At 59.8% G+C, this 19,893-nt stretch overlaps 1 protein-coding gene and 1 non-coding gene across 9 annotated transcripts in view; one reads left to right on the top strand and one right to left on the bottom strand.

The window, feature by feature from the left end:
* The window catches only part of APBA2 (amyloid beta precursor protein binding family A member 2), a 121,439-nt gene that overhangs the window by 30,581 nt on the left and 70,965 nt on the right, over positions 1 to 19,893 (bottom strand). For all 8 annotated transcript variants that reach the window (XM_039853441.1, XM_039853447.1, XM_039853446.1 and 5 more), the window contains one exon: positions 6,594 to 7,545. In XM_039853441.1, the coding sequence (XP_039709375.1) occupies positions 6,594 to 7,505 (912 nt within the window). In that variant the 5' untranslated portion in view covers positions 7,506 to 7,545. The remainder of the gene's footprint in view (positions 1 to 6,593; positions 7,546 to 19,893) is intronic.
* LOC120595354 (5S ribosomal RNA) lies at positions 15,471 to 15,589 on the top strand. Its single transcript, XR_005650802.1, has one exon. It is a non-coding gene; the product is annotated as a 5S ribosomal RNA (ribosomal RNA).

Genomic DNA, 19,893 nt, shown 5'->3' with positions numbered 1-19,893 from the left:
CAGCCAGACGGAGAGACAGCCACGCGGAGAGACAGCCACGCGGAGAGACAGCCGCGCGGAGAGCCCGCCACGTCACTGCCAGAGCCTGGGGGAGGGGGTGGGGGTGACTGCTCCGTACGCACGGGGTGCCGACGACGTTCTGGAAGAGAACGGTGGTGGCTGCACAAGCTCGTGCCGAATGCCAGCGAGCCGTGCACGTTAGAAGGCGGGCACACCCGGGAGATCCCCGCGCTGCACCCGGGGCCAGGGCCATGGGCTGTTTGGCTTCCCGGGGCCCTCGGATCGTCTGCGCCGACCTGCAGTCCACCCGGTGTGCGCCGGCATCATGTCTAAAGAAAGCGGCGCACACCCCTTCATTTAAAAATACCTCGTCGCTCAAACACGCTGCCCGTCGCCCAGGCCTCGGAGTGGCGATTGTCGCTGGGGCGCGTCTGGCCCGCACCGGACGACGCGCGACATCCGCGCGGTGAGGCAGGAGGAAGCGAGTCTGCCTGCACGTGGAGCGGCGTCTTACGCTGCGCAGGTGTCACCATGGCTAAAAGGACCGCGGGACGAGCAGCACCGCCCGCTACGGCTCTGCGACACGCCACCTCTGCCTGGGGGGCGCTGCGGCCCGGGCTGGACCCCTGCACGCAGCTAGCGGACCGCAGGCTCGTGCCGGACCGGCCCTCCCTCGCGGGACGCACAGGCCACGGGGAGGGAGGGCGGGTGGAGGGAAGGGCCTGGGTGGCCCGGAGGGCATCGGAGCCACCCCAGACACCGGTCTGCAGGTCACCACCTCCCGCACTGACGCCACCCTCGGACCGTCTGCGGGAAAGGGGGTCAGGGCGAAGCGGGCCGCGCCCTGGAGCGCTGCGTCTGGCTCTGATCGGTCCACAGGAAACAGGCCGCGCCCCGGCCGCCCCCCGCTTCCGCGGCCCGCTGCGAGCACCCCCCGCATCCCAGCCCGCCCCGGCGGGGCCGTGCGCTCTGCTCCGCATCACGCGTCCTAAATACTACACGACCCCGTTTAGACTCGACGTAACGGCCTGAGGCACAGTCCTGTGACTCGCGATTCGAAAAACAAGTTCGATCTGCTCCTGTGTAAGGAAGACACCAATCTACGGTCTATTAAATCTACCTGTTCAACTTTTACGACTATAGAGAATCGGACATTTACTTCCCCTGAAGCTGGGGCTCAGGAGACAGACGTCGCTTTGAGCTGCGCGCCCGTCCCGTCTCCTTGCTCGGGGTTCTGCGTCTGCTTAGCACCCTGAGCGGCCATGGTGCCCGACGCGGAGCCGCGAGGTGTCCTTGTCCTGCGCCTGTTTTCAGCCATCGGCACCGGCCGCTCTCCGCGTGCTGGAGAGCGGAAGCTGTGACTGTCACACCTCAGGCGTGACACCGCACCGCGTGTGACATCACACGTCCGCGTCTCGTGCTCATCCTCCTGAGCGGAAGATGTTTCTAAAAATTCCTCCACGGAGCCCTGCACCTCCTAGGGAAGGCTGTGTGACCAGCCAACTTTGTCACCGGATGTGTGTCTCAGGCCCCCGGAACACGGGAGGGCCCAAGGGGGACACCGCAGGGCCCGAGGACGGGAGAAGCTCGTGGGCTGACTCCGTGCCTTGGCCTGGGACCCACGTCTCTCGTTCCCCGACACTCACGCTGCTACACGTGGGGGGCCCCCCCAGCTGCACCGCAGGACCCTCCCTGCCTGTTCTCTAGATGCTGCCCACCCACGCCCTCTGCTCCCACATGTGGCCTCTGCCCTGGCAGCCCACCACAGCTGCTCCCCGGCCACCGGGCGGCATCTGGCCTTCCCGACGTCCCTGCCCCTCGGCCCCCTCCCGGCCGCCCCTCCCGCTGTGCCTCTCTCGTCACCATCCTCGGCCTAGGTCCCGCACCTTGCACGGGTCCTCCGAGAGCCCGTGACCGTCCCAGCCCCCACTCCTTGCTGAGGACACGGATGCACCTGCACACCAAGCCCTGCCCGAGCGGCTGAATTCCCAAAGCTCCCCTCACAGTCCTCGAGTCTCCCTGCTTCTCCCCCACACTGGAGCCGGGGCCCCGGGAAGCCGGCCTGGGACGCACGTGCTGGGCGGGCACCTGTCCCGAGCGCCCGGCCCCCCAGCACAGGCCGCCCTGCGCGTCCGTCGCCCTCCGGCACGAGGCTGCAATGCAGGCCTTGCACTCCCGGGGCCTGGCACCCTCGGGGGCCAACGTGCACGGGGTGTGGGCGGGAACGCAGACACGGGGTGCCTGGCGGGGCAGAGTGGGATCTGAAGGAGAGGAGGGGTCAACCCCAGGTCGAGGAGACGCCTCGGACGGCACCGGAAGTGAGTGAGACGGGCGGGTTCTCGGTTAATTTCCCGTCAGAAATTGAGTGTGAGAAAGTGAGGGCAGCTCTTGGAGACGTGTGGGCATCAGTCGCCCCGTCCCTCCAAATCAGAAGCTGCGGGTACCCCCCACAGAGACCCCTGGAAATGCCGCAGGGGAGAGGGGGTGCCTGAGCAGGCCGCAGAGAGGGGGCAGGACCCGCCACCCCCGGCCCCCGCCCCCCGGCCCCCCGGCCTCGTCTGCCGCACACACACCCCGCCCCCGCGGGTCCTTGGCCTGTCCTGCGCCTCCTCTCGTCCTGGGTCACAGTGTTGGCTTCGTCTGCCCCTTGATGTCACCTCAGAGGACAGGGTCACTGTCTTGCTCATTGGTGTCCCTGGCCCTGCCTGCCTTGGCCCTGGACCCAAACCGTGTCATCAGGGCCTTATCTGACTGCCGCCCACACCCCGAAAGGGATTCCCGCAGGCTCAGAGTCGTGGTTGTCGTCACCGGGGAGTGGGGGGGGGGCTCCCCGCCCCTTCCCACCATCGCAGACTCGGCTCCATGCCTGCCCCGCTCCTCACGGCCCTAGGAGGTGGCTCGTCATCGGTGCAGGGGGCATGTCCGGAACGTTCCAGAACTGGGAGCTGGTACAGGAGGGTGGCTCTGGGCTTCCTGGCTCTGGCACCTCTGCACCCACCCTCTCTCCGGGGGCTGCAGGCAGGGGGAGCAGGGGAGGCCTCTCTAGGTCACCGTTGGTGGAAAGGCTTCACCTGATTTTCGTGGACAAGGAAACAATGTTCTAGAAACCGAGGTTTTGACGAGAGGTAGAAGCCCCGAAGCACCGCAGAATCCTGCCACGTAAACTGCCCCGTGGCCGCGACAGCCACCTCTGCTCGTCACGGAAACCAAACGTGGCCCAGAGAGGCCGGACGTGGGCTCGTGTGGCCCAGTGACCGATGACGCCAGGCTGCAGCAGCCTGGACTCGCTTCTCAGGGGGTCCCGGTGGCCACCCACGTTGGAGGGACGCTGCAGGGGACCCTGGAAGGTGGGGGCGGAGGAACAAGGCAGCTGCACCCCGCAGCGGCCTGGAGGTGCGTGGGGACCTGCCCTGCGCCCCGCAGACCCCTGTGCTGAGCACCTGCCCTGGCCATGCCACGTCCTGTGCCCCGCAGACCCCTGTCCTGAGCACCTGACCACAGGCTCTGCCCCCAGCTCTGTCTGCTGTGGGCCAGGCCAGGCCAGGCCGCTCCCTCCCAGGCACAGCGCCTGCCGCCCCATGGCCGAGGGTGGCACCCGGGCCGCTCTCTCAGCCGCGAAGGGCCCGGCACCCCGCCGTGAAGCGCGTGCCCGCACCAGCCTGGGCCACAGAACGACACCCGCGTGAGCGGCATCGGCCCAGAGCCACTGCGGCCCGGCCCGCCCGGCCCGGGGCAACCCGAGCTCGCCTGTGACCTAGCCACCCCCACCCCTCTCGTGGCGCCAGCATTCCTTCTGAAATCCCAGAATCCTTCGCAAAGGGAGCCTCGATTAAACGCGCGTCACGACGAGGCGGCTCGGCCACGAGCAGCGGTGACGCCCGTAGTCCGCGGAGGCCCCGGGGCCCTGCGCGCCTCGCTCTGCCGTGCGAGGCTGGCCGTGACGCACCGACTTTCCTGTGCACTGTCGGGGGCTCCTTCTAGGAAGCACTGGCCCATCAGAAACCGCGAAAACCCCACGTGAGGGAAACACATGTTTGGTCTGCCCCGCGAGCGACGCGTAAATGACACTCTTCCGACAGGCCCGGAGCCCTGGCGTGTGCCCAGTCCACGGGGCCGGGCAGTGGGACGGGCGCCCGCAGCCCTACCCAGCTCCCAGACCCAAGGACTAGGTCCCCGGAGGCAGAATTTCAGGCCAGAGCAGGTTCCTTCAGAGTACCGTGTCTCAGGACAAACGGCACCAGGTAACACGAGAAAGGGGTCCTCCAAAGAGTCAGTCCAGCCCCTCAAAACCCAGACACGGCAGATGACCCTGAGACCACCTCGGGCCACCCCACGCACCTGCCGAAGCACCTTCGGTGATGGGGGGACAGCCCCACGGGGAGCGCTCGTCAGCAGACCCCTACGAGGAGGTACGCCGATGACCTGCCAGGCCCCCAAGGCTCCTCCCTGGAGCTGTGACGCCAGAGCCCAGCTGAGGTCCCTCCACGCTCGCTGCTGAACGGCCTCGCTGCCAACGGCACCCACGGGTAGGTGTGGAAGTCCCCGTTTAATCGGACATTGAACATGAACCTGGCTGAATGCAAGTCACCTGCACAGCTGCCTGCTCAGCGGGGGGCACGTGTGAACGGACGGCAGACGCCGCACATGGCCCGCTGCCCGAAGGGAGCAGAGGTCAGCGAAGCAGTCATGGCAGTCATCAGCACGCGGGGACACGTCGACACGCCAGACTCCGAAAGCTCGGTGACAGCCACGTGCGTCGCTTGTCCTCGGTGCCGAAGTCTGACGCGGGAGACGGGAAATGGAAACAGCTCGTCCGTGCGAACGTGGCCCATGTCCCCATTTGTAACCAAGAGAGCTGTGGAGCCAGGACGACACGGAAGCTGCGTGCGTGGCGCACGGAGAAGTCTGCAGAACACGGCTGTCGGGTCTCAGGAGGGGCAGAGGGGTCGGGGGGAGCGGACGCCCCACCCACGGGAGCCGTCCACAGCCACGCTGCCGAGCTTGACCGGGCATCCGTGGCAACGCGGGCTTGCATCAGCAGTTCTGGGGTGGGGTGCCCCCCCGCCCCCCCACCCCATGCCAATGGGGCCACAGACCACACTTCAAAACGCGGGAGTCCAGAGCTCCTGGGGGGAGCCCTCAGCCTATCTCCACCAGGACCCTTGTCGTCGGAGCTGGGGACTGTCAGGCTCCCCCCATCATCCCCGCACCCTGACCCCTGTGGAATTAACCGCGCCTGAGCGAGTGCAGCCAAAGCCTCGTGCGACAGCTGCGCTGCTTACACGAGCGGATCCCGCACCTGCTCCGGGGGCTGCTCCTCAGGAAGGGCGGCCGCCTGCTCCCCACTCCGCGCCACGTTTCTGCGGGACAGGCGCCCGGGCGCCCCACCTCCGGCTGCCCCTCGAACCCACCCCCGCCCGTCACCCATCCTCATCCCTTCGTCCCCAGCCCTCCGACCCGAAGGTCCGCGCTTGTACTCGAAGAGCAGCGAAGCGTCCGGCCTTGCCCACCGCCTCCAGCTCCGAAGACACCTTCCCCCCGACGAGGACTTCGTCAGGGGATCATCACCCGCCCCGTGCACCCCACCCACATCCATCCTGCAGCTCCGGCGCCATGGCTGGGGACGTGGCCCGCACAGCCCCGGTGAAGTAGCGGTCCCCACACTCCCCGAAGCCCGCAGAGCACGCGGAACAACATCAGTGACAGGGACCCCTCGAAGGTGGAGGCAACTTGTGCTTCGTAATCTTTCAAAAGAACAAAAGGCATCGAACCTACCAGAAATCTAACAGGACGTCAACGTGACTTACGGCCCAGACGCAAGCTCTTACTATATATACACTTTCAAGTTCAGAAACTCTTCTGGGGCAGAAAAATAACGAGCCTTTAAAAAAAGGGGAGAGCGGCTCCTTCTCGTTCGCCCACGGAATCGGCCAAACAGAAGTTCCTTGATACAAATCCGAGCGCCACCTCTTTTCTGAAAGGCAGCTTTCCAAACGTGTTCATTAGGACACACGCTTACTTTGCCGTAATTAAAAGAAAATATGGTCACGCTCGAGTCTCTTGGCCTAATTAGCACGTATTTCTTCTCCGAGACTTTGTCAAACCTTCACATAATCTTTTCAAAATGGTTATTTGCAGCTAATTGCCCATCACGTCAAGGCCCCCGGGCTTTTAGCAAAACGCCACCAGGACATAACGGCCTCTGTGAAATGCACTCTGGCCGCTGCCCTAGACACTGGCTGCAGCAGGAGGCACTCGCTACACCCTTGGTGACGTCCTGCCAGCCTGCGGAGGCCACCTGGTGGGGGGTGACCATCCCCACCGTGGGCAGACCCGGGACGGCAGGTGAGGGACCCAACCTCTTCCGGGCGGGCGCAGGCATTTCGTGGGAGGACTAGCTGCCGTCGGCCCTCGAGCGGACTTCCTGGGGTTCGGCAGCGCCCCCGAGGGGTGAACGCAGTGGCCGGACCGTGCACGCACGCCACGGACCCGGACGCAGGCGGCCTGAGCACGCCGTGTGGGCCGTGGTGACGCCAGAGCGTCCTGTGTCCTCGGGAGCCCTCGCCCCCGCCCTGGGGACCACAGAGACCTACCTGCTCTTGGGGCCCCTTCGGCCTCTCCTCAGGAGTCCTGGTCTGGGCCTTGAAGCCTCTCTGCGCGTCCCCGGGGAGCGTGGCCTCGGGAGGCAGGCTGAGCGACTTGGGCCTTCCCTCGTGTCTGCTGGGGCCGCGGCCGGCCTCGCCGGGCGGGCCGGCCTCCGAGGGGTCCCCGGGCCCCTGCTCCGGGCCCCGCGCCAGCGCGTGCTCGGGGCTGGCCTCTCCGGCGCTGGCGATGCTGGTCATGCTCAAGCTCATCTTCACCTCGGCCACGATCCGGTCGATGTCCTCCTCCTGGTCGTCCGGGTCCCCGTCCCCACGCCTCGGGCGGCCGGGGGACACGCTGCCCGCGTTCCCGTTGGCCTCTGGCGGGTAGTAGTCTTGGTAGCCCTCTGCGCTGGGACAGTAGTGGACGCCGTCTTCCTGGTCCTGGGCCTCCAGGACGGAGGCGGCGTCCTCTGGGCTGGGGAGGCGGCCGCCCCGGTAGCCCAGGCCGCCTTCGCCCCCGTGGCCGCGGGGGTGCGGGCCCACCGAGTCCCTGTCCTCCACCGCCTCCTGGCACTCGTCCGTCTCCAGGTGGCCGGTGCCGCGGGCCAGGTAGGCCTCGCCGTTGCAGTCCACGCCGTCCAGGTAGCTGTCGTCCTCCGGGCAGTAGCGGATGTAGTAGGTGATGCCCTCCTCCTCCTCGGGCAGGCCCTCGTCGTAGTCCTCCTCCTCCGAGGTGTTGTTCACGTAGTCGGAGCTGGAGTCCCCGTCGGGGCTGTGGTCGTGGCAGCCCCGCTCGGGGGGCGTGGGGCTCTCGGGCCGCAGGGCGGCCGGCTCCGGGCCCTGGCCTTCGGGCTCCCGGCCCGGCCTCGCCCTGTGCTCCAGCATGCTGCTTGCCGTGCTCTGACGCTTGCGGTTGGCCATGGCGGACGCTCACGCGGCCATCGTCACCTGGGCGCAGCCGCTGGGGGAGGAAGGTCGGAGAGAACAGAGTCAGAACCCCGAAGAGCCACGGGGGCCGCCAGAGCCACGTCGGCGCACGTCCGTCCAGACCACGTGACATCCCACCCCAGCCGGCACGCCTGTCGGGAACCGGGCGTGCCCGAGCCACAGAGAGCGGGGGACACGCGGGGCCGGCGGGGAGGAGGCAGGCGCGTGGCACCGGCTCGCTCCTCACGTCTTAAAAGTGCGCACTGGGCTTGGGGAGCCCGGGTGACCGAGACAGAGGGCCACGAGGTCAGGCGATTTGCTCTAAGAGCGGCTTTCGCCCAGAAGACACGCCGAACACCGATGAGGCCCCGCACCGGCCACCGTCAAGTCCTCAGCCGCACGGACGCCGCGGAAGCTCGGCCCCCGCGAGCTCGGCCCGGCCTCCCCCTCCAGGGGCCTCTCCAGCCTCCTCGCCCCAAGGCCCACGTGTCGCCGAGCGGCGGGATCTGCCAGGCACTGTCCAGGCCCGCACCATCCACGGACAGTGAGCAGGAGCCCAGCCTCGTGGGCCCAACGGGGCAGGGGGTCCAGCAAGGCGGACCCCGGGAGGCTGTGGGCCCCCAAACCGGGCACTCTGGGGAAGAGAAAGCGCTTCCCGCTGGGGACAAAGGCGGAGGGGCCTTGGCTGCTGTCAGGCCTTGGGCAAGGCATTTCTTGGAGGGGGGCCTTTCCCGCTTGGGACGCGGGGAATGACGGCGCCTGTGTGCAGGGCTGGGCGCGGCTGACGGGACAGTAACCCACGCAGGCCTCGGCCCCACGAACGCTGGCTTTCTGGGCCACACGCAGGGAGCCGAGGCCCTGGGTTCCAGGAGGTGCGCCGAAGACCAGGCCCAGAGCTGCGGCGGGTGCCGACGTCGGCGGCCCTAGGCCTGCCTCAAACAGAGGCGTGGGGGTCTCCGAGGACACCCCACTGCCTACGGAACGAATGTCGCCTCCTTGCCAAGGAACACAGGACGCTTCCCAGAGGCCCAGGCCCACCGCCTCCCCCCGATTCCTGGGGCAGGGGCGGGGCCGCGACAACCCTCAGCCCTTCTCCAAGCTCCTGCTCCTGGATCCCCTCCCCTCCCCGCCACAGGCAGCGGTGGGCGACCTGGGGCGGAAGGGCCTTTCCGAGAACAGCAGACGCTTCGAGGGGGGGGCTACGACTGGGGGGCGGGGGAGCTGCCCCGGAGGGGGCGGGGGCCCTAAGGGAGGGGGAGGGGGCCCTAAGAGCTTCGCTGGGCCCCGCGCAATCTGGCCCCTGGCTAAGCTGACGTCGGGAGCTTTGTGCCCGGGAGATGACAGCTGCTGAGGCCCATTCCCGCCACGAATGAGAATTGTGACCTGCTGGGCTGTGCATTTCTAATTAGACTCTGGCACGGACACCCCCTCATAGCCGCTCCGCCCACGGACAGCGCTGTTAGCTCTGGGGTGTGTTTCTGTCGCCTCCTTCACGCCACTGAGGCTGCGAACTCAGCCCTTCTCTCTCCGCTTAGCAAATAATATAAAACAAAAAAGTAACGAGCGAACGAATGAACGAAACAAACAAAAATCAACTCACAGACACAGACACAGAACGCGGGTCACGACAGGAAGTGGGGGGTGACTGAAGTGGGGGTGACTGAAGGAAGGTCAAGGACATGGTGGCGGGAGGTGCCGGACTCCGGGTGGTGAGCGCACAGAGCACACAGACGTCGATTACAGATCTGTGCACACGAAGCTCACGTGACGTTAGGGACCTACGTCATCTCAATCAAGTTAGTTAAAAAGGTTTTTAAACTTTGCTTCCGCCTGAGGTCCAGGCCCCCGGACGGCTCCGGAGGGGCGAGGCAGGACAGAGCGAAGGGTCCCCGAGCGGGCAGCAGGGCGCCCACCCGCAGACGTACCAGGCCCTGCGGGTACGTCTGGTCAATCGGGGTCACGGCGAGCCCTCGCCGCGGCCACCGGAAGCACCCCGAGCTCGCGGGAGCGCGACGGGACCTGCTGCGCACCCAGGAGAACGTGGCCCCGTGTCCAGGCCGCTCCTTGCGTCCATCAGCGGAAAACGCAGGCCCCGCTCCGAGCTCGCCGGCCCCCTCCCGAAACACCCGGATGAGCCGTGGGAAATACAATTCTTCACCCCAAATCACGTTTTCCTCCGCCTGGGAGAAAGCGGACCAAGGAGGAGACAGCCATTCGGGGGCCACATCACACAAACGAGATGCGGACGCGGCCCAATGGTCCTTGTCCTGGGCCTCGTCCCCCGGCGGATCTCCCATGTCGTAAAGGGCATATTCTATCCTGCCTTTCGGATACGGCTTCGCTGCTTCGACGACACCCATTCGGGGTCGGCGGGCCGGGCGGACAGCCCAGCGCTGCCGACGCGCCATCGAACGCGTCCCTTGCTGAGAGATCACAGAAAACCGCGCGCGGTGAAGGTGGTTGATCGAGCTTGTGCACCAGCCCGGGGCCACAGCGGGTGAAACGCTGGGCAAAAACGTGTCCTTAGATCCTCCCTCGACGGCGGGATCTAATCACGCCCACGACGGCGCATCTGGAAGACGACTGCACAGGGCTTCGAGTATTTACAAGGGGGTCATCGCCTAAAATGCAGTTGTGCTTCATCACACGTGCACGCACGAAGAATAAACGGGGAGGCGTTACGTTAAAACGTCAGTGGGGCGGCCCGTGATGGGACAGGTGTCTTTACGTCCCTTGTTTTTCATTCTGCGGACAAGGACTACAGGACGAAGCGAGGGCCGAGGGGCGTAGGCCCCCTGCGGCCACGCCCGTCAGCGACCCATCCGCAGAGGCAGGTGCAGGCCTCAGCATCTCTTGACGGAGGCCCAGGATGGGGGTGGCGCGGCTTTGCCCCATCTGGACTCTCCACGAGCCGGGGGATCTGCCCCCCGCCCCCACGCCATCAGAACGAGCTCAAGCGCACGCCCGGCCCTCGAATGCGACAAAGTAGTCGGCACTGCAACGGCGAGTCCCCGGGAGCTGGCACTTTCGCTCACACCCGTGAGGGACGGCAGCGAGGCGCCTGGCGCGCTTCTGGGCTGGCAGGAATGCGCTGCTCCTTCCGGTCACCCCGGGCCGGGGCGAGTTCATTGTCTCCCGCGGGAACCGCTGCGCCAGATTTTTTTTTTTTTTTAAAAAGTGACCTTGGTGGATCAGAAAATTTACAAACCGCTGACCACGGGGGCAGACGGGATGACGCTGAAAGCACAGCCCGGACTCGCCGGCAAAGGTGGACGAGACGCCGCGGTCGCTCCCGAGTGGCAGATTCCGGGACAGAAGAGGCCTCGAGCCGGCAGAGGGCATTAGGCAAGATGGACGGGGACAGTCGACCCCACCCGTGTCCACCTCCAGGGCCGGGCGACCACGAGCGCGGGGGTTTTGTCACCGAGGAAGAAAGGGTATGGACAGTGGACGTCGGGAGACCAGCCACCCGCTGAGCTGCTTCCAGGACAGCGAGGGTGACGGCGAACCCAAGAGCTTCGCAAGGCCAAGGTGGGGATGGCACCGCGGGAAGCGACGAGCAGCTCCCCAGGCGGAGACGCGGCTGGCATCAGGTGACCGCACGCGAGGGGACAGCGTGCCTCCCGCGCCGACTGCGGCGTCTTCCCGTGCGCCGACGCTCCCGATGCCACCATCCACTCTGCGGCCGACGGGGGCACGGTCGCCCCCCTGGAGCCCACGGCCAAACTCTGGCGTCAATCAGAGCGTCCCTCACAGGTCCTGCCCCCGGGACCCCGCCCCGCACAGCTGTCCACACCCGCTTCCTCCCCACACCGCCTGTCACAGCTGTAGGGACCGCGTCGGGGGAGTGAGCGGAGGCTTCCCGCCCCAGGCCGCTGCGGCCTCTGCGGGCTGTGCGCTCCCTCCCACCTGGCACTGGCCGAGGCGCAGAGGGACGGAAGGTCATGTGATGCAGAGGCTCCGAGGCGCCCGGCGGGGAAGCCGGCTGTAGAGCGGGTCACCCTGTGGCGATCACACCAGCGAAAGCACAGGTACCTGGGCCGCCGCCCTGGCTGAGCCCCCGGCCCGGCTCCGGCCGCACGTCAGGACAGCGGCAAACTGGAACCTGTGTCGACCGGCGCGAGGTCACACGGCTGGCGTCCCCACGTCCCAGCCCGGGCCTGCCCTGCTGTCCCTTCACCTGTCCCCCACACACCTGACTCCTGATCTGCCACTTGGGTACAAACATCACTGTGCAAGCAAGAGCCTGACACAGTGGACGGACCTTCGAAAGCCCCATTAGCGTAATAGTCCACGTGCCCGAAAAGTCCTGGTTTTGTTTGTTTGTTTGGTAGATGTATTCACTCAGCCGAGAAAGGTTTTTCTTCTTCCTGATGTGACAATAAGCTCTTCCACTAATGGTGTCCAGGACCTGGGTCCCGAGCTGTGTCCACCTGCTCCCCGCTTCCCACCCGCTGGCAAACTGAACTGGTCAGCACGCACCCTGGGCTGGCAGCCAGGGACACAGAGGAGGGGGGCTGCCCGTCGGCGGCTGAGCTTGTCCCCCTCGAGAGAGCTGGGGACATTGTCTTTTAAAACAGGAAAATGTCTTCTACTAAAAATGCTGTAAAAGACACAAATGAGGGACTCCGCTCGTGGCGCAGGGTCCTCGCTCGCCGTACTGTCCTTGGTGGCATCCGCTTAAAGAGGAAGACGGCCTGGGGACATCCGGTCAAGGTGGCGGCGGAGGCAGGCGGGTGCTCGCCTGCACGCACGCCAGAATCACGACGGCGCGGCCGACCAGCCAACGCTCGAGCCGCCTGACGTCCTACCACCGGGGACACACCGAAGAGCCACCCCGAGGGTGAAGACGAAGTCACTGCTTCCTCCGACACCTGCACGGACCGTCGAGGCCTTTTGCTGCAGGCGGAGATGTCATTTCTACGCAAGACGTAGCTTCTGCCGGAGTAAGTGCCCTCTACAAAAGCTAAAAGTTGAGGCTCTTTCTGGTGAGACAACCGGGTACGTTTATCAATACCTTCGCCGTTTTTTGCCAATGTTTAAAATAAAAGATAAAAATAAGGAGGGTCTCATGAAAATCGGAGGCTATGTGTGCTTTCCAGGTGTCTTAGGCATCTGCATTTTGATTTATTGTCTCTGGATGAAGAAGTGGTTGTTAGTAAAATTTCAAAACAGTGGGCCAGATTTACGAGGGAAAAATTACCAATGCTGATAAATTTGGGATCCGGTTTCCACTGGATCTTGATGTTAAAAGCAAGTTTCCTGACATGTTGAGCTCTGGTCACAAAAATCAGCGTAAAAGAGTACGCCACAGGTCACTGGCGTCGAATTTTGCCAGCTCTCGGCAAAATTAAACAACTTGCCCTGAGAATATCTAAGTAAAGTTTTATTTCGTTAAAAAAATAATAATAATAATAATAGGAAGATAGGAAGACAGCCTGATGGCTGATTCTCCAAGGGCATAATCTGTCTCTAACGCCACCCAGAAGCAGACGCCCCGGGCCCAGCACCCCGGGCCCGGCACCCCGCAGCAGCTGCAAGGCCGTGGGCTCTTCGGCGGGCCCGAAGCGTCCCGCAGCAAGTGTGGCCGAGTTTCCCGCTTGCCGCAGCCTCTGGGGAGCCAAAAAGGCCGTCTACGGCCACCGCCGCGTGACGGGCCCGGGCGGGCCGCAGAGGAGTGGCGCCCGCGGGTGGCACTTAGGGCGGGTACGTGGGAAAGGCGACGGGCACCCGGAGGCTGACCACAGGGAGGCACCGTGCCGGTGTCCCTCAGAGCCAGACGATGACGGGGCCGCCTGCACTGAGCCAGTCTGATTCTGGACTTGGGACTTCGGAAGGTCCCTTCCAAAGGGCTGCCTGCTACGCGACACCAGCGTCTGGCTGCACTGCCCCACGTGGCCGGCTTCAGGTGCCTGGAACGTGGCTCGTTCAACGGAGCAAGGGAATTTCTAACGTGCTTAGTTTTAATTAATTTGAATTTAATTTAAACAGCCCATACGGCTACCCCGGGGAAGTTCTAAAAGGCACTTACTGATTCAAGGGCCGGTTCCACTTTGAGGAAAAGTGGCCGTCACGAGAGCTGCCATCGGGCTCGTGAAGTCGGGCCCGTCACCCTCCGTGACGGGGTACGGCGAGGAAGGTGAGTGCCCAGGGCCCGGACTTCAGCAGAAGCGCCCCCGGCGCTCCCCGGCGACCCCAAACGCGTGACTCGGGTGTGGCACGGCGAGGTGGCTCAGTGGCCAGCCGGTCGGCCTCGCCATCAAGCTGGGAAACTGTCGCGCGGGGCCTTTCCAAAGATTTTATCGACACGGACCACGATAACCCATCTGCAGACGACACGAAACTGGGGGGGACGGAAAAAGGCCGACCCGAACCCAGCGACGGCGGAGGGGGGCTCGGCGCGTGCGACGCCCCCACATCCTACCCTCAGCCCCAGCCGCCACTGTGAGTCACATGCTCTCCTCCCAAGCGCCGTTCTGGTCCAGGGGCCGCCTGACCCACGCGAGAGGCTCGATGTCTTTACTGCCTAAGCGAAAACCTGCGTCTGAGCCGGCGCCACCCGGGACCCCCCGAGATCGAAAGCCCATTCCCCAGGCTCTCCCCGCCCGCTCCTTTCGGCGAGAGCGTTTGCGATGCCGTCTGTCCTCTTCCAGGTCAGGTGTCCCCTGCCTTAGGGGAAGGAGGAAGAGAACCCTTTCCAGAGCCCCTGCCTAAGGGCACAGATGAAGGACCCATGAAGAATGCATCATTCTCCTATAAGATGTATAAGATCTGCATCACTCGGCGTATTTGATGTACAGGTGCACAGCACCGGGTCCTCGAATGTCACGGTTGATGGCCGAGGCACCGTCGACCACGACGTAGTGAGGAAGGCAAAACGATGTCAGACCTGAGGAATTCTGCTTCTGGCCACGACGCGTCCGCCTGTGCCCGACTAAACCTCCCACCAAGCACAACTAGAAACTCTGGATGAAAGTTAAAAAAAAAAATCCCCGTAGAAGCATCACACAGCTGCCTAGGCAGCTGGGACCTGGGGGGCCGGCATCCTGACAAGCAAGAGAATACACTAAGATGAGCTCGGGGTTCCGCTCTGCTTCTCCCCAAGGCATTTGCGGATTCATCTCTGGTGAGAGCCAAGCAGGAAGAGGCAACGGGACTGAGCAGAACGTCTGGCGGTCTCCTGAGGCCGGGGGAACAAGAAATGGCAGGTTAGGGCCGCTACGCCAGTGAGAACGTGAGAATTCACATTCCTGGAGAGAGGGGGACGGGAGTCTGACATTTGGATTCATCGGGAGAAAGAGAACGTAGGAAGAACTCAGACACAAACTCGTCCTGGATTATAACCTGAAGCACAAAATACTGTGAAATAAATGAATCCACAGGGATGTAAATAAATGAATGACTAAATAAATGAAGAAATGACAGATCATCTGTCAGATGCTGCCCCCTCCTGGAGACGGAGTATAACTCGCCGGTGAGTAACAGCGACGGTCATTAAGTGTGGGGCCCCAGGTATGAGACGGGGACTGGCACTTTTCCCTACGAGTTTACTGACCGAAGCCCATAACCTCTGTCTAACCACGAGAAACGTACCAGGCCGGCCTGAACGGAAGGATGTCGTATGAGATACCTGAGCGGTACTGCTCAGAGCCGTCAGGGTCATCAAAAACAGGGCAAGTCTAAGAAGCTATCGAATCCAAAAGCGCCTGAAGAGATACGAAGGTCAAATTTAACAGCAAAGGAGCAGAAAAGGGATGGTGGTAAAAAGTAAGAATATTTGAGTGCAGCATAGACTGCACATGATAGTCACGTGTCAGTATCGCTCCATCCTCAACGAGGGTCCCACAGACGATGCTAGTGACAGGGCAGGGCAATGTGGGTACGGGGGACGCCCTCTACTGTCTTTTTGACTTCTCTGTGATTCCAAAAGTATTCTAAAGCAAAAAAAAATATTTGTTAGTCTATGGCCACGCCACCCGGAACAAGCCCGATCCCGTCTGATCTCGGAAGCTAAGCAGGGTCGGGCCTGGTGAGTACTTGGATGGGAGACCACCTAGGAAGACCAGGTGCTGTAGGCATGAAAAATAAAAAATAACGGATTGTAAGCTGACAAGGTCCTTGCAATCTGTGAGGTCAACCAAGGGTCGTCTTGCCTAAAAAATATATATATATAAAAGTTATATACATATAACTTTTTTTAAAGGCAGTTGGTGGACTTATATTAATAATTTTAGGATTTTAGGAAAAGTGGTATCACTGAAGGAAAAGAAAGAATTCATGGTCAAGTAATCAAACAAACAAAAAAACCTGCTAGGAATAAATTCTAAATTTAATTCGAAATTTAGAATGTATTTGGTCATATGTTCTCAAAACTTATAGAGAATTGGCAGAACTACAAAAGACACATGTTTCATCACAGTGGGGTATTATTTAACACACTTCTCTCGATAAACGATATGACGAGTGTACAAAGAAAATTTTGTCAAAATTAATCACAGGGCAGGAAAGCCCGAAGTTGAGTCTAAACAAATTTCAAAATATTAAAACCACAAAGGATATGTTTCTTATTACAGTATCATCACGCTAGAAATAAGTAACAGAACTATAACTAGAAAATAGGCAGACGTTTGGAAATTTAACCCGCAGATCAAAGAACGTAATCGTAAAAATTAAAAACATCTGAACTTATTAATAACGAAAAGACGACGTATCAGGAAATGGCGTGGCGCGCCGTACTCACGGCCGCACTATTTACAGCAGCCAAAAGGCAGAAGCAACGCTCGGGTCCAGCGATGGCGGGCGGATAAGGAAAATGTGGTGAATCCCTCCGGCCTTGGAAAGGAAGGAGATTCGAGGGGTATCAAATGCTGAGGGACAGAAAGGAAGATGCCAGGGTCTGGGAGGCGGGGAGGAAGCACCGTTTAATGGGTAGAGTTTCAGGTTTGCAAGATGAAAACGTCCTGGAGATAAGTTTCCCAAGGATGTGACTATAGTTAACACTAACTATATTCTGTAAACCGAGAGATGATTAAAATGGTAAATTTTATGTCGTGATTTTTACCGCAAGTTTTTATAAAAGTATATTACAGCTAAATCAGGCTTGCGAGAACATTTATGACTTGAAATTCCTTTATTAGAAAATAAGAAAAGCTGGAAAAATAAATAATTCCAATATCCACGTACTTTCAAGTATTTCGAAAAGAACAACGAATTAAACCCAAATAAAGTTGAAGGAAGAAAAGAAAAAGTAGAGGGGCAGGAAAAAAATAAAACAGAAAACAAATGCCTAAGAGAGAAAAATCGACAAACCCAATATTGATTTGGGGGCAAAATTAAATTTATAAATCCCTAGCAAGACCGATGAAGCGGGGGCTGGAGGTGGGGGAGAGAGTCAGCACGTAAATTACGATATCGGAAAACGTGGTTATCGCTTGTGAGAGATAATAGCATATTATGAACGGCTAACACTAATAATCGGGACCAATTTAATAACACGAACTGATTACTGAAGTGCAACTTAGCAAAACCGACACTAGAAAAGAAAAAAAAAATCCAAATGGCCCTGTATCTACTAAAGAAAATAAAATCTGTATTTCAAAACCCTCTTCTCAAATAACTTCAAACCCCAGTAGCTTCTTAATTGAGTCCTTCCAAACGCTGATGCAAACAAACAAACAACAGCCAGAAAAACACCAATATTACTCCAAATCTTCCAGGTTACATAGAAAGAGGAGATGATTCTCAACTCATTTTAAATGACCACGATTACCTTGATACTAAAACCTGACCTTGACATTAAACGTAAATAAAATTACAGGTAAATGAATTTCAAACACAGTTGCGAAGAAACTATAAAAAAAAATCAAATTGAATGAATTATACATATCATGTATGTGTGTGTATATGTATGTATACGTGTGTGTGTACAAATATATATATATGTTTACATATGTATCCTATCACAGTTGGGTTTAGTCCAGGTATGCAAGGTTAGTTTAATATTGAAAAAATCAATCATATAACTCAGCACATGAATGAAATAAGGGGAAAATACTCTATTATTTCATTAGTTGCAGTAAAAATATTTGATGAAAATTCAACACTTACGATAAAAACTTATAGCAAACGAAACGAAAGGGCACTTTCCCAGTCTTATAAAAATATTCACAAAAAAATTGAGAGCAGTCAGTATAATTTAATCTACGGAAAGACTTTCTCCAGAGGGACGTCACTGAATTGCGGTTTGTAATCAATGCAGAAAGGAAAAAAAAAGTCTCATTATTCATAGTCCACATGATTATGCATCTAGAAAATGTAAAAGAATCTACAAATAAACTATCAGAATAACTGAATTTAACAAAATTGTTGGATACGAGGGACATATATAAGAAACGGTCTTGCTTATACGTACTTGTGAAAAGCAATTATAACACAGAATTTTCAAAAATGCCACTTATAATAAAAACGGCAGCAGCAAACCAAAACAACACCCAAGCGCCCTGGAGGAAATCTAACAAAACTAGAAAACCCAACAAGAGAAATTAAAGTAGACACAAGTAATAGCTCATGGACTGCAAGACCTAATATGATAAAGATACTCACTCCTCTTAACGAATCTCTAATTCAAAGGACTGTCATCAAAATCTCAGCAGGGTTTTACATTCCGAATCTCACATGGGAATACAAAGGGTCAAACATAGCGAGACAACTGAAGAAGAACGAATATGAAGGACTTAAAACTAGCAGAAGTAAATACTCCTAGTAAAATCGCGGTCATTAAGATATTGTGGTATTGGTACGAGTACAGGCCAGTGGGACGCACGAGCTTGTCACGACAGCCCGCCCCGATGGGGGCAGAGGGAAGAGCAGGAGGCGGGGGTTGAAAGCGGTCAGCCGTCAGTCAAACCCGAAACCGGATCCAGACCCACTGCAGAGCGCAGAGGGGACACAGAGACTGTGCTGGATCGACGGAAAAAGCATCGTTAGAAAAACGAGTCTCGACATCCACTTCCCAGCATCCAGGAGATGTAAGCGACAGTTCCAACGAGAAAGCTCAAGACGCCCTCACAGGAGAAGGTGCTCCTGGGGCACGCAGGGACTTCCCTCATAAAAAGTTAAAGACGCAGACGGCCCACTTCTTCCGATTTAACGCGCTGACCGCGCTGGGCCAACCCAGTGACGCTCACGGCATTTTTTCTTAACCCGTTTTTCACCTTTTCGAAGACGGCATTGGTGACTTTTTCTCTCCAGGACGTGCGTCTGTTAAAAACAAGTTGGCGTCGCAGCAGGCGCATCCCGGTGCTCGAAAGCGCACTCGCCGGGTCTGGACACGGGTCCCGGTGGCCCGCGCCAGTCCTCTCTGTGCCCCCTGCCCGGAAGGACACTGGGTGCCGTCGTGTGCGCTGCACGCTGCGCCCGTGCTGCGGTCCATTCTCACGACGGTCCCCCCCAAACCACGAGCGCCCACTTTCCAGACGGGGCAAGCGAGCACGTGGGAGTTTGGGTCGCTGGGGCCGAGTGGGGGCGACAGACGTCCTGCACGGCCAGGCCGCGCTGGGCAGAGGGCCGGATGTGGGGAAGGACGGGGAGTGAGCTGGTTCCAAGGCCACAGACAGGAAAGCGCAGAACAGGCCAAGATGTGGCAAAAATGTCCAGCTAAAGCCCCCATGTGGTGGCCACGAGCCTCGTCTGTCAAGACGGGGAGAAGCGCACAGAAGAGGGGGCCCCATGGCCGAGAAGAGCAGTGACCGGACGCTGGTGTCGACAGAGCCGGGCCAGGGCCACGTGCGCGGCCCGCTCACTCGGCCAAGAGGTGACATTCACCCAAACGTCCATCGACAGACGGAGGGATAAAGGGAACGCGGTCTCTGTGTACGATGGGAGGCCGGTCGGCCTTCGAAACGGACAGGCCACCCTTTGCCACCAGTGGATGGGGGGTGGCGGCCGCGGCAGGACGGTGGCCGCAGGGGGGGGAGCTGCTGTTCAGGGAGCGCACAGTGTCAGCTGTGTAAGATGAATACGGTCCGGACGTCTGTCGTGCGACACGGCGCCCGTGGTTATCAGTAAGGTGCAGGATTTGTAAGCAGGTAGGTCCCGTGTGAACTGTTCTTACCGAAATAAACGGAAGAAAAACAAGGGGCAGACAGAGCTTTTGGAGGGGACGGTGTGTCTACCGCCTGGACTGCAGTGATCGTAACACGAGTGTGCGCAGGTGCCCCAGCTCGCCACACCGCACGCGGGAATGACGGGCGGCTCCTCCCACGCGACGGGGCCGGGGGCGGGGGATCCGAACCATCTCGATGAAGAGGCGAACGCGGAACCGCCTGTAAACGGTGACCGGGGAGTCGGGTTGGGGCGTTGACGATGACTGGCATCCCAGTAG

This window comes from Pteropus medius, unplaced genomic scaffold (genome assembly GCF_902729225.1).
Source record: "Pteropus medius unplaced genomic scaffold, Ma_sr-lr_union100, whole genome shotgun sequence".
NCBI lineage: Eukaryota > Metazoa > Chordata > Mammalia > Chiroptera > Pteropodidae > Pteropus > Pteropus medius.
This window is presented reverse-complemented; position numbering and strand designations above follow the sequence as displayed.